The sequence below is a fragment of the Xiphophorus maculatus genome, chromosome 12 (assembly GCF_002775205.1).
Source record: "Xiphophorus maculatus strain JP 163 A chromosome 12, X_maculatus-5.0-male, whole genome shotgun sequence".
Lineage (NCBI taxonomy): Eukaryota > Metazoa > Chordata > Actinopteri > Cyprinodontiformes > Poeciliidae > Xiphophorus > Xiphophorus maculatus.
Window position 1 is genome coordinate 16804104 of NC_036454.1, and position 14423 is coordinate 16818526.

Genomic DNA, 14423 nt, shown 5'->3' on the forward strand with positions numbered 1-14423 from the left:
CAGACAGGAGTCCTTATTTCACACAGAGGACAAGTTATTTATGATGAGACAATGCAGATAAAGTCACAACTTGTCAGTAATGTTGGAGGCAAAATTTAAAGCTGGATCAACATTTCCTGAGGAAACTATAACTAGAACAGTAGAAAGACAAATAGAAACCAGTTACAACATGTTTGGAGAAAAAATGTATTAGGCCTTAAAGTTACACAACTATTGGATTCAATTCTACATATAAATGAACTATAACATATGTGATGTATGCATTAAGGATGTTTTATGAAAATAATTAAAAAAAAAAATAACTCTTCTGCTAGGTACAGATACAGTGCCTTTTACAAGTCTCAACACTTTGCTTTGTTCATGTTACAACTACAAACTTGTCATATTTATATTTAGGAAAAATTCTGTACTCAGGACTTCGTTGTATTCAGATCTACCACATATAATCTCTATAAAATGCAACAAAGTTTGTCTGTAAGGTGAAAATGAGTTAACAGGGAATTTCTGAAAAATAAAGCAAGCATGACCGTACAGGGGGAAACTGGATTTTGAAATGTGTAAAGAAATGATTATTTTACATCTGCTATGGTCAAGAGGCCAGAAAGATCTGAACGGGTTTTAAATTGATTACAGAATCATCTGTAATCAATCTTCATAAATTAAAAATCTTTTAAAATATATATTTTTATTTATTTATTACTGCATTCTTCATTGTTTAACAATTTGTTATCTGTAGTTGAGGGTTTTCACAGTTGTTCTATTTCAAAATTCCATATTTTTCTACGACCAAATGTTCAGATATTTTTCTCACCATTTTATAGCATTCAGGAAGTTTGGGTGCAAAACATTTACCTTGAAAATTCTTGTACAACTTAAAGCTTTTATTATTGATATGTTCCACAGATCATTGCATGACCAGAGTCTGAAGTTTGCTCAGTCTGCTTCAAAGGGCTGTTTTCCTGCTTTTTTCTGTCATCTGCACTGACTTGTCAGATCAATCACATTTAAAAAAAAAATCTAACATGCTTAGATGTCTTAAATTAAAGATGATTTCATAAAGAACACTTTGATGCTTTCATTCTGTAGTAAAAAATATATTTTTAAACAAAAGTCATGGTTTATGTGGGATCAAAGCCAACATCCAGTTTAAAAACCTGATATAAAGATACAAATACGGTTTGAAATTGAAAATATGTTTGAACATGTGTATATCTGTGCAGAACAGACAAAGTCTAAGTGTGAAGTGGCAAATTGAGAATAAAGAAAATGATTTAAAACATAAATCAAGAAGAAACACTTTTTGAACTTGGCACACTTGTAAGTACCACAGTAGGATGGCAAAGTCCTGCCAAGATTTATATTTAAACCCACATTGAAGCGTTTCGGATCACAGTCTCTCCAGATCTGTGGCTGAACCACAAACATAAATGACAAAATATTCTTGGGTTAATAAATGAGGGCAAATGTGTGACAATTTGTTCAAAGTGAGAACAAATTTCTAGTTTATTTTGGTTGTCATGTTAATAAATATGCTTAATCGTTCAATACTTTCCAAACATCTCTTTTCTCTCTTTTACAACGAGGTGAAATTAGCTTTGGATCCATGTTCTCTTTGAATCTTTCCACTATTCCTTCCCTTGAAAACAATTTGTAGATCGAGTAGATTAATATCAATACATCATTATTTTTAAAATATTTTGCAAAGCAAAGAAAGAAAGAACCTTTCTGTAATGTTCTAAATCAGACAGACCTGGTGTTGTTCTTGAACTTGAGGAAGTAGTGGAGGCAGTTGATGCAGTGGTGCGGTCCGGGACCCTCACAGCCATTCTCGTTGCATTCAGCATCACAGGGACCTGGAAACGGACAGAAGAAGCCCCTCAGTGAAACCCCCAAAACAACATCTGGACTGACTAATGATAACTTTCTATCAAAAATAAGCCAGTTCAGTCCATTACGCCACACAAACTCCCATGTTGTGGTATATTAAAAAAACTATTAAACCCGATTGTTTTTTTTAATTTATGGTGATGCTGCAGTGTGTTTTGTATGATTCACCGTTGTACTCCTCAGTGAACTCCTCCTCAGGCTGCAATGAGTCTGTGAAGCGATCCTTTTGCTGAGTGGAGTACGGGTGGACAGAGGTGCCATACAACACCAGAGACCACTCCTTCAGCTTCCCTGTGTAACACAGACTCCTGGTGAAGATCAACCCCAGGCAGGAATTACCTTCGACTGACCAGGATTACTACATGTTTCCCTTATTGAGTTCTGTGTCCTGCAAGTCAAATGTTCACATCTTTCAAAAGTGTTCCAGATTTAAATAAACAATGGGACGGGAAATTTTCACAAAATTCTCATGTAATGCTCCGAAAATTTGATTAAGTTTGCATCCAGGTCAAATGTTTGCTACAGATGCTCACATTCCTAACAAAAATGTAGTTAAAATCCTGCTGAACCAAATTTTTGATACCAGTTAACAGCAGTGCAGTTTTTACCAGGCACTTTCTGGCTGCGGAGTTGAGAGGGCGAGTCGTAGATCTCCAGGATCCAGTCGCCTGCTGCCTTCTCTCCCCAGCAGTGGGTGGTCATGAATTCCCAATTCTTAAAGCCCTCCATGGAGTGATCAAACAACCTGTGCATTAAAAATATACACCCCACACACACGCACGCACACGCACGCCAGGATACACACACCCCACAGATCCAAGTCTGATTAGTAATGAACTTAAGTGCTCCAAATAGCAGAGCAATCAGGACAATTCACACTCAGCAAAATGGAATTAGCTTCTAATAAACACAAACAGGGCTGTGACTTATGGCATTCCGGATTCTGTCTGGAAGAATTTAGTAGCAATCAGAAGGCGTAATCATTCAGCTAAAACTAAGGTGTTTACAGTAATTAAAGTTAAAGGCAATGAAAGCTGAACACAAGCTGCAGCAGTAAAGCCCAACAACAAAACAATGCGCTCTCTACAGGAACAGCGTAGACCTGAATGCCTCATAAATCCAAATTAATGTTTGAAACCCAATGAAAGGTCACAGGTAATCCAGAAGAAGCCAACGTGCAGCAATTAAAATGTGAAGCAGAAAACGTAGAGATGACCCAGAGTCTTCAAACAGAAAGTATTCTGTGTAAACTTCTCTCCATGCATACAAACTGTTGGCCCAGTTGTCCATTCTTAATTAGCAACATCTGCAGCTGTAAAAGAACAGCCTCATCTGGCCGGGCGCGCGGCCACAGCATGGAGGGCGGGGACGCGGACAGATAAGTGAAGCTGGTGAAAAACATAATGACTTACAGAGGAAGAAAAAAATTCAACCTTAGTTGATATAAAATTTTCATATTTTCCCCGCACGCTTTAACCTTAAATTAGGCTTAATTTATCTTTTGTAGAAAAATTATTTGTTTGGGCAAATAATTGATATTTCCATAAATGCCAGAAGAATAAATAATTTTTTAATTTTTCTAGATATTTTCTTTTTACTTTTTTGAAAAATCAGAGGTTTACGTACACTAAGGTTATTGTGCCAATTAAAAAGTGCTAGTGCCTTTGTGAGCTTCTTATAGGTTAATTGACAACATTTGAGTTAACTGGAGGCAAACCCATTGATATATTTTTAAAAGCAGGCCTAAAACGCACCACCTCCTCCTGGGACATTATGAAAAACATCTAAATAAACCAGTTAAGACATCAGAAAATGACCTCTAAAGATGTGATTCATCCTTGGCTTCAATTTTCAAATGCCTGAATGTTCCACATTCATCCGTGCAAATTATCATATTCAAGTACAAACAGCATGGAAATGTCTGTGCCATTAAACCACACAGTAAGCAGACAGGTTCAATGTCCCAGATAGGAATGTGTTTTGGGCTGAAATGCTTGGTTCAACCCTAAAACAAAAGCAAAAGGCCTTGTGAAGACGCTGGATGAAGATGGAAGATGGCGCTACAGTAAAACAAGTTCCTTATCAACATCTGCTGAAATATGCAAACTGTAGTCTGGATTTTTATGTTGTCCTTATTTTCTGATTAAAGCAAATTTTAATGTTTTGCCTTATGAAGAAGAGGGAAGGCTGCAAGCCTGACAACCCCATCCAGAATGAGAAGTATGAGGGTAGCAGCGTCATGTTGTTTGGGTGATGCGCTGTGGGAGGGACTGGTGCACTTCACAAAATAGATGGCATCTTGAGGAAAGAAGTTTATGTGGAAATACTGAAGCAGCATATCTAGATGCAAGCCAGGAAGTTATAGCGTGTGCATAAATGTGTCTTCTAAATGGAAAACAACCCTCAACATGCTGGCAAATTATCTGCAACGATGTTTAAAAACAAGTAGCTCTGTGACGTGGAGGGGAAATCAGAAAAAAACGTGTAGGCAGAGCAGAAAAGCTGAATGTGAGGAAGATGGCCTACAAAACCTGAATCTGTTTCATTGTCAGACATCCACATTAAAGTATCGAGTCCTCAACAAGCATTTACATTTTTGAAAAATTGCAGCTGAAATAAGAGAGTTTCTTTTCTATTTCACAAGATGCCCAAATGCCCAATTCATCTAGGAAATGTTACAAATTCTGTCATCAATAATGACAGCTGGCCTCAACAATACAACCAGGTTTGACAACATCTTTAAAAATGAACACAGCTGACCATCCACGGCTTTTTCTGTTCTGTACCTGTTGGCGAGCAGCTGCGACTTGGTCCCCGACGGAGAGGTCAGGTTGATCGACAGATCCCCACGACGAGGGTGCGTGATTGTTATGCGTACAACCACATGCTCCAGGTAGATCACTTTGAGGTTGGGATTGTCCGAACATCCAGTCGCCTTGTACACGGAGCGCACCAAGTGCTCCGGACGGATGGTTCTGCTGGACAGGAAGGAGGGAATTAGTAGGTCAACATTAGCAACACATCCACGGGTATAAATGATGCTTTAAATTCAACGACTGAAGGGAAAACTGGATCAGTGAACACAAACAATGAGGAACCTTTTGGGTTCTATGTCAAATGCTTGTTTAGTTGGATGGACTGCTGCAAATCCAGGACTTCCTTAAGTAAATACCTTTTCACTAATTGGTTTTTAAGAATGACAAAAATCTACCCTAATCCCTCATTATAATCATTTAAATCAAAAAAGCATCTTCCCTTCACACTTCTCACTTCTCAAGTTTCTTTATTTTCTATAAATTGACTTCTTCTTGGGATTCATCAGCATCCTAGATGGTCACTTCCTCCACATCAAAGTCCTCCTCTTCATTTCCACTGTAGAGTGAGGCTTTCGTACGGCCAGTAAATTTTTCCACTCTCAAATTCATGAGCCTATTGCTACTCTTTTGTTTCAAAATATTACCCTTTTTTTAGGCATGAAATTCTCTTAGTAACCATAAATTTTCATGACAAGTTTCCATTCTTCCACCTAGATCTACCCGAGGACCTACGATTACAACCATCAAGTTTTGCTGTCATTGCAGCAATCAATAACACTTCATTTAAACTGAACAGTGCCCAAAGTTTCCCATTTCTAAATGTCCATCCTGCTAAAAAGCTGTATGTGATAAGATAAAGAGAAATATTTGCTGAATCTGCGATGCACTGCTCAGCGGCACAACCACCTCAGAACAGCCAACACAAACATTTAATGGCCACTTGAATAACATTTGCAGTATGATCTAACACCACAGCAACACAACACCAAAACCACGGAGAGAGCCAGTAAAAAAAACAACGCATATCTTCCTGCCAGCTCAGGGTATTTTTATGCCACAACTGTGTAAGAATTCGAAGCACCAGATCGATAAAATATCAGGAGGTTCATCAGAGTGAAACAAATTACCATGATTTGTGTTGTCACTGACGTGTGTCCTCCCATCTTGTCTTAGAGATGATTTAATCAAATTCCTTCTCGTCTCGCCTAACAATCACAGTGATGACATGTTTACCGACAAACCGATCCAGCATGGATATTTATCTTCTAACCAATAATCCCTCTGAGGTAATATGCAGTTGGTCTCTGATTACTTGGAAAAAGAGGCACGACATGCCAACACGTTCAAAGAATAACTGATATTAAACATATTAAAAACTCACTGACATCAATTATCAATACTAATATTGATTGGCTTGTTAATTGAAAAATCCAGTTTAAACGTATAGTGGATGTTAAAAAGCTGCTTAAAGGAGCAAAAGTTATAAAATCAGTTTTGAATAAGTGATTTATCAATTTAAAATGAAAATTTAAGCAAAACATAAAAAACTGGTATAACTTTTTTCCACTTTAGCTCTAGCCACTACAAGCCTGACCTGTCCTACTGAAGGAGTCAATAACAATTTAAACATAAAAACACAGAAAAACAGCAAACATTATCTGGAACAGACTACTCTGAATGAGCAGCAGTCGCTTTGGACGCCTGTCTGGGGAGTATGGAGCCGATAGAACAGCTCTGGCCTCTCCATGACACAGCTCAGATAACTGAGTCGTACGCATGGGACAGAGCACAGCAGATGCACAGCTGATTACTACCAGCTTGATTGCACAAAAATGATTTCTTTTTGTTTTGTTTTGTTTTTCTGGCGCATACTCCAAGCAGAGTGCAGAGGATCAGCTGCAGAGCAGCAACACTAAAGAAGAGGGGAAGGTCCGGTCAGATGGTGTGAAGGAACACGGCATTGAGCTGATGTCTGCCCTGACTGTCAACATTTCTGCTAGAACCACGACTACAAGTCACATAGACACTCTACTTTCAAAATAAAAATACCGATGTACAAAATATAGTTGATATTAGACATGAATTAACAGATTTCCAAACTTTTGGATTCATATGAAATGTTCCAGTTTTTAATTGAGACAGAATCATAAGAGGTTTTTCCTTCGTTTTAGTTCTACGTCACAGATAAATTAGGTTTTTATTTTCTAATTGCATACCTCTTGCTGGATAGAGATCCAGTTTTCTCCAACAACAATTAAAGAACCTCCAAGTGTCAATTCACAAAACAGAAGGAACAAGAAAGCTTAAATGACAGGGTTGCTTTATTCATTTCACGCTTTAGCCCACATATATTACAAGACTGTAAAAGGCTTGAAGATCACTGGATTTGACGTGAGTCCGACTTTACATAGGGCCTATATGAAGAGACTTGTGCAGTGAAGCAGGACAGACAAAATGACACAGATAACGCTGCATTTTCTGTCCGTGGAGGCTTCAGCTGAAAGCAAACCAGTCCAGGGCCCTGAGTTCAGCCAGCCTAATACAGCACAGCGCTCAGGCTTCCAGCTGCATCAAGAATAACAAGCTGTGAAGTCCTGGCTCTCTCTGAGTAAGAGTGTGTGTGCATAGTAAAGGTCTTATGTGAGAACCACCCTGCCAGAACTAATGCTTGGCCCCTATCAAGGTACAGCTTGCACAACCGTACTCTAAAACACATGCCGGTGCAAAACACTGGAGACAGAAAAAATGAGAAAAGACTTTACAGCTGAGAGAGAAAGAATGGAGCAGACAGAGAAAGAGGTTCCTGAGCGAGGCACAAACCAGTTCCCATTTACACAGCAACCATATTTGATAGGGATGCACAGATATTAAAATCTGGGCAGATACTGATGCTGATGCAGCTGATAACCAATATCTACCAACATTACTTACATTTTCCCTACCCTTTCAACATCATGAAAAATCTACCGTACTGCTGACATCACTATCACAAGGCCAATCCCCTTCCCTCCTAAAACACACACACTAAATAAACGTTAGTAATTATTATTATGAAAATAATCAGTCGATAACGATAGCAATGCCAATATATTGTGCATCCTGAATAATTGATCCACTGATGGATAAAAGTTGCAACACACACAAATGTGGAACATTTGATAAAAGTACACTAAACCTGCAGCTCATCTGGCCTTTTAAGTCCAAATTAAATGAGTAAATACAAAAAGTTGTTGTAAAATGATGATTTAATTTATTAACGAAGAAAAGCTATTAAAACCAACATTAAAATAATCCAGTGATTTCTAGTGAAAATTGTAAACAGCTTACAAACTATGAAAACCTGCCGGTCAAAATGTTAGTCTTCACTAATGCTCTTTTCTCCTCACTGTTTATTGCCTTATTTAATAGCCTGTGCACCATCTGATTGTGATTATGCTGCACCTGATTTGTCTGTCGGCGGTCTCCACGCAGACTTGTTGGGCGGGGACGTGCTTCCATTGCTCCGCCTCCTTCACCATCGCCTCAGCATCCATAAGGCCAAAGCCGTACAGGTGGCTGACTGCAGAAACAAGGAATGTTTTAGTGGTTTTAATCTGTATGCAGACAAACATACAACATAAGGAAAACATGTGACTGCAAGAATGAAATCATTCTCTTCTCTTTTCTCTTTACCCCCACATTCCATTTTCTTTGAGCGTTAGTATTTGTCAGTATTGGTTTCAGTAAAATCCATATATCTGGTCAAATACGCTATTTGCATGCAGTGCATTAATGTATTAATGCATATCGCCAGCCAAATGCTGCACATTAATAAAGTGATGATGACTGTGATTCCATATGTTGTGCAGCTATTTTTTATTCCAGTATATTACATAACACAAATGTACATGGAAAGTTTTTGCTTAAACCGATTCCCTGCAGATTTTCCGATTTAAATATTAGATGAGTCATAGAATATTACTAATATTTAAAAAAAAAAAATCAAACTACTGCCCAACTGATTGCTACATATAATGTAGTGTGAAATTCTTTCATACATCTACCCCCCCTTCTGTCACTTGGAAAGTCTCCAGGCAGCAAGTCTGCTGCCTGGCTGACCCTTAGTTCCCACTCTCCTGGTTTCTCTCCAACACACACTTTCATACGCTCCCTCTCTCTCTCACTCTCACACACACACACCCACACACACATTCAGGTATGCGTTAATCATGCACTGAAAGTTACAAAACAGCACCCACCACATGGACCCTGACAGATGGCAGCTGGCGGCACACCACTTAGCAAGCAAGAACTGAACCTTTGGAGAAATTGCTCAAGGCCTTTTATCTCACTAAAGAAAATCTGTGGTAAAAATAAGTTATGTATCCAAACTGATGAGGTGATTAAAGAAAATGACAGTAAAATTCATGATAAAAGATGGGAGATAATAAATGACTGTCTAGTAAAAGATTGTGAATCTTTTCATTTATGTGGTGTTGCAAACTGCTGCTGATTTTATCTTGCTACAGATAATCAGTTCTGGGAAAGATGAAAACATCTTCCTTTCTGAGATGTCCAAAGGTTTCATAGCATGTACTTATTAACATTATTTTACATCCTTTCAGTGCATCTTTAAATCTAACTCACAGGTTTATTTTTCTGCTAATCTCAATCTTCTTTTAGGTATTGTTTTTAGTGCAAGACTTATTTTATAGCATCATGGATTAAAAGTCATCTAAAACTGCGGTGCAGTTACCTCACACAATCAAAACAGGTGCAAATTATAACACCACCCCACACCCTATCACACATATGGGACAGTGCTTATGTTCTTTACAGCAAACCGCTTTCTCACTGCTATTAAACTGTCCACTGTCACCACATGCTTCCGCAGGAGATAGGATGATAGAAAGTCAAACTCAATGAAATCATCTGGTTTAAAAGGGCAATATGACATGTTTTCCAGGCATATAGTACCTTTTATAGCACAATCAAGTAACTATGATATCTTCAATTGTTATTAAAAAAAATACTGTATATATCAAACACGACTTAAGAGAAGTTTGACATTGCAATTCAACGTCATGAAATTGGGCTTCTGTCTCTTTAAGAGAGAAAACGTGGAGGGACCTCTGAATGGCTGCCACAGGAGATTAAGGGATTTCTCAAAAATGCATGAAAGAATCAAGGCTACAATCCAGATGTGTTTATAAAGAGGGAATAACATTTAACGCAATCTAAAGGTCAAAAAAAGTCACATTTATATAATACACCCCTTTAATTAGGTTGACTTTTTCCCAATTGGCCTTTGTAGCCAAATTAAACCAGCATCAAACTGGAATGTATATAATTTTTACAGTTGAATTTTTGTCTTGTATTTTCCTGTAAAATGCCTTAAGTACGGTGGCCGACAGGTGCAAATGCGCAGCAAAAGAGAAAACATGCAAACAAAAAAGAAGACACCCCCGAATGAAATGCAGCAAACAAAAAGAGAGACGCAAACACCCCCGAATGAAATGCAGCAAATAAAAAGAGAGACGCAAACACCCCCGAATGAAATGCAGCAAATAAAAAGAGAGACGCAAACACCCCCGAATGAAATGCAGCAAATAAAAAGTGTTGAAAACGGAAGTGCTCCAGACCACTAGGGGGAGTCAAAGAAAATAGTATTCATTTCTATGGGACCAGATGCAAGATTCTTCTTCTTCTTCTTCTTGGTATTTATTGGCGGTTGGCAACAAACTTACAGTAGCATTACCGCCACTTACCAGTATGGAGTGTGGTTCGAGATGGTCTATAAACTTTCACTTTCTACCTTTTCCCTCCATTAACTCCTGATTAAACATACCCCCACACATACACACCTGCTTATATTATCCAACTTGCTTATAACTTTATATACCCCTCTTTGATATTCTTTACACATTCACACCCAACTTGCTCTACTCATATCCTATGAAATAGCTTTGTTTTTTTAAGATACCGAATAATTATTTGAATATGTCTACTCCCGAAATCTCTCCTCAAAAATTCTATTAAATTAAACCTTTCTTTAATACCTACACACTCTCTCAGCATGCATCTTCTCTCTTCTTCATACTTACAACACTCTAAAATAACATGCTCTATTGTTTCAGACTTCTCACAATAATCACACTTTCCAGATGCAAGATTCAGAGAGATACCTTTACTTTCTTTCAAATTTCTTTCTCTGAATCTTGCATCTGGTCCCATAGAAATGAATACTATTTTCTTTGACTCCCCCTAGTGGTCTGGAGCACTTCCGTTTTCAACACTTTTTGTTTGCTGCATTTCATTCGGGGGTGTTTGCGTCTCTCTTTTTATTTGCTGCATTTCATTCGGGGGTGTTTGCGTCTCTCTTTTTGTTTGCTGCATTTCATTCGGGGGTGTTTGCGTCTCTCTTTTTATTTGCTGCATTTCATTCGGGGGTGTTTGCGTCTCTCTTTTTGTTTGCTGCATTTCATTCGGGGGTGTCTTCTTTTTTGTTTGCATGTTTTCTCTTTTGCTGCGCATTTGCACCTGTCGGCCACCGTACTTAAGGCTGCATTTGTTGTGCATCTAAAGTTATATAAGTAAATACATTTAATCAAACCATTCTTACAACTAAAATGTTCCATTTTATTGTTTATCCATCAACACATTTTTCCAGCTGTCCACTGGCCAGACAATGTGACCTTTATCAAACTGCAGACAGCAGGTTTCTTCCTGGTGGATCGAAGTCTTCATTTCGCAGCTCGGCCATGCCCACACTTGAGTTCACCGTTCTCTTGATGGTCGACTCATTAACACCAACATTGGCAATTTTTATTAGTTATCTGTTTTTGGCTTTCTTTATGACATTTTGCTCCTAAAGTAATCTCGTTCATTGATCTCATCTTGGATTGGTAGGAATGTTCTTGAACTCGCTTTATTTGAGCACAATCAGCCTTCTTAAAGATTTTTGGAGATTTTTTTGAACAATTTTGCAGTCCGAGCAGCACCTTTGATTTGGTGATTTTACTTTGCTTGTGTCTGTGTTTGTAAGGATGTTTACCGTTATAACCAGCGGCATTGGTCTTCCAGTCAGGAGCGCTAAGATGTCCAGCTCTTGAGGTTTTCACGATGATGTGCTGAACATCTCTCCATGTTAGAAAAGTACTAAGGTAGGAAAAGCATTAACACTGCTTAGTCATAAAGTATAATACATAATGTCACATATAATGCAGTACAAAGAGATCATTAGAAGACAAAATATGTGTTTTAAGAAGCATTCATTAAATATGAATACATAAATAACCTTATGCAGGGTTAATTATCCACCAGAAAAACATGATGAATAATTCATTGTAATGTCAACAGATTAGAGTAAAAAGAAGATCAACCAAAGGACTTGGAAGGGCAGGATGATCATTAATATACACAGACTTATCTTTGTTATCAGAGTAAATTTAGACAACAGTGCAGAGGGCAGATAGTTAGATGAAAGAGGAACATAAAGATGCAAGATGAAAGAGTTTAAAGACAAATCACAAAGAAGAACAAGAGATTGTAATATGAAAGCATAAGGTAAAGAAACGAGTCATATACTGTGTATGGTAGATTAGATTAGAGAGCAAATTACAGAGAGCACAGATGAAGAGCTGCCTGTTGATGTATCCCTTAGTTTTCCTTTTTTAGATCTCACGTGAGAGCTATTACAAGATAGCAGCCATGTGTCTGAAGTCCTTTGATGCCCAAACAGGAGATTAAAGGCAAAAGAAACAGGAAGAAGTGGGTCACCAAGTTTCATGGGATTCCCTTCGATCTCATATGTTTGCCAGATGCTCTGCTCCCTCCCTCGTGTCACTGCCTCACCATCTGAGACCTCCAGACTTCTCAGTAATCCAAAACGCTTGAAGAAACTGTCAAATATTATGCTTGTTCTCCATAGTTTGGGTTTTAGAAGCTAACAATGTTCTCTGATACAACACGAGAGAGAGAGAGACGAAGAATAGCAATCGACTTCCTGCTAAATCGCTTACATAAGAGCAGGTATGTTTAAAATCCTGAACATCTGTGCAGAGTCTGAACGTCACATATTTAGCTACTGCACATGTTTCCAGAGAGGTGTTTACATATGCTTGTTATTCTGTGAAATTCAGACAATTTGGGGCTTTTTGTGAAACTAAAGAAACACCAATCAACCTTGGATTCTTCCATAAGGGAAAGATTAGCAATTTAATGCTGAGAATCAATCCAATACATGGAAAATCCAAGGTAAAATCTGGTTTGTTAAAAAGAGGTAGATGTTTCCTATGAAAACAAACATCTATGAAAATACCTGGATCAAATCTCTATAAAGTAAAATAGACCGATGCTTAAAAAAAAACACATAACATAGTAGCGCTCTGAATAAATCAATCTCTGACCAGTGCTCTCAAGGAGCCAACTCTTATTAAATCCATGAGAATATTCAACATCTAGGACAACTGGCTGGAAATAAAATGTCAAGAGCAAAATAAATAAAGGGTGGAAGCGCAGATAAGTCCTGAAAGAAGTCAGAATAATTAATGTTCGGATCAATATTAATAGGCTAAGCTGCCACTGCGTAATTATGGTTCCATTAAAGTTTTATGGTCATTAATTAAAAGTGACTTTGGCATTGCTATCTAGGCCATGACCGCCTTCCCATAAACAAGCCAAAACTAATTAATGGAGGAGCTCACAGACAGCAGGAATCTGCAGCAAATAAGAAGTCTAATATACGTTTCTCTCTTCTTCTCTGAACTGCAATTATGGATGGAAATAAAGCTGGAAAACAAGGAATTTTGAGGAAAAAAGGAAAAGAGAAAGAAATAGACATTCAAACTTTCACCTCTCTATAGTCTGTTTACAGAGGGACACCAGTAAAACCGTGGTGAATTTATTTTTCCACAGAGAAAAAGAGGAAAACCAAGTTTAGGTTTGATCCATCTTCTGTCTTCTTGAAGACTCCCTTTCCAGCGTGAGGTTTATCAGACATATTATTCCTTCCTTTTCATGTTTCCTGATCACTTTAGCATTTTTATGTTACATAAAGGAAGGAATCAGAGAATCATACCAATAGTCAAACATGGTTGTGGCAGTGTGATGATCTGGGCCTGCTCTTCTGCTTTAAGACCTCAGGCACCAGATGTAACTGTTTCAACCATGAATTCTCCTCTCAACCAAAAATTATGCAGCAACATGATCTCAACACCATCAAATTTATCTCTTGGATATTCATCGGCAAAGTCTAGTCTTGATTTAGGTTCTATTGACGATAAACAGTCCAGTTTTCCCAAAGACTTGGTCGCAGTTGTGGACTCAAAGGTTGGATTTTCACACAGCCATTTTGGTTGGACAGCTTATTCCCCTCATTAAAATAAATTATCATTTGAAAACTGCCTTTTTTAAAATATTAAACTTTTGTTTACTGATCTGAAACATCAAAGTATGACCAAAAAAAAGCAAAAATAGAAGAAATCTGAAAAAAAGTAAATTATTTTTTGCAGCATGGTGGTTTGCGAGTTTGGCATGAAAACCCAACCAAGCCAGCAGCGTGAAAGTCAGTTCAGAAAGAAGTCGGTTTCCCTCACAGGACTAACAAAGAGCATTGTTGCTGTGATGGAGCCACAGAAAAGCAGAAAGCAAGCAGGGAAGAAACCGTGTGTGATAATCTTGTTGAGAAAACGGGCTTACGATCCCGGCACTGCCTGGAAACCGAGAATATTTTCTGTTGGG

At 38.1% G+C, this 14423-nt stretch overlaps 1 protein-coding gene across 6 annotated transcripts in view; it reads right to left on the reverse strand.

Annotated features, from left to right (window-relative positions):
- The window catches only part of pcsk5 (proprotein convertase subtilisin/kexin type 5), a 92758-nt gene that overhangs the window by 38947 nt on the left and 39388 nt on the right, over nt 1-14423 (reverse strand). For 3 of the 6 annotated variants that reach the window (XM_014468488.2, XM_023343115.1, XM_023343113.1), the window contains exons 10-15: nt 11737-11840; nt 8145-8262; nt 4674-4865; nt 2496-2632; nt 2056-2178; nt 1751-1853 (exon numbers count right to left, since the gene is read on the reverse strand). In XM_014468488.2, the coding sequence (XP_014323974.1) occupies nt 1751-1853; nt 2056-2178; nt 2496-2632; nt 4674-4865; nt 8145-8262; nt 11737-11840 (777 nt within the window). Of the gene's footprint in view, nt 1-1750; nt 1854-2055; nt 2179-2495; nt 2633-2654; nt 3276-4673; nt 4866-8144; nt 8263-11736; nt 11841-14423 lie in introns of those variants that run through there. The other 3 variants (XM_023343112.1, XM_023343114.1, XM_023343116.1) reach the window with 2 other exon arrangements.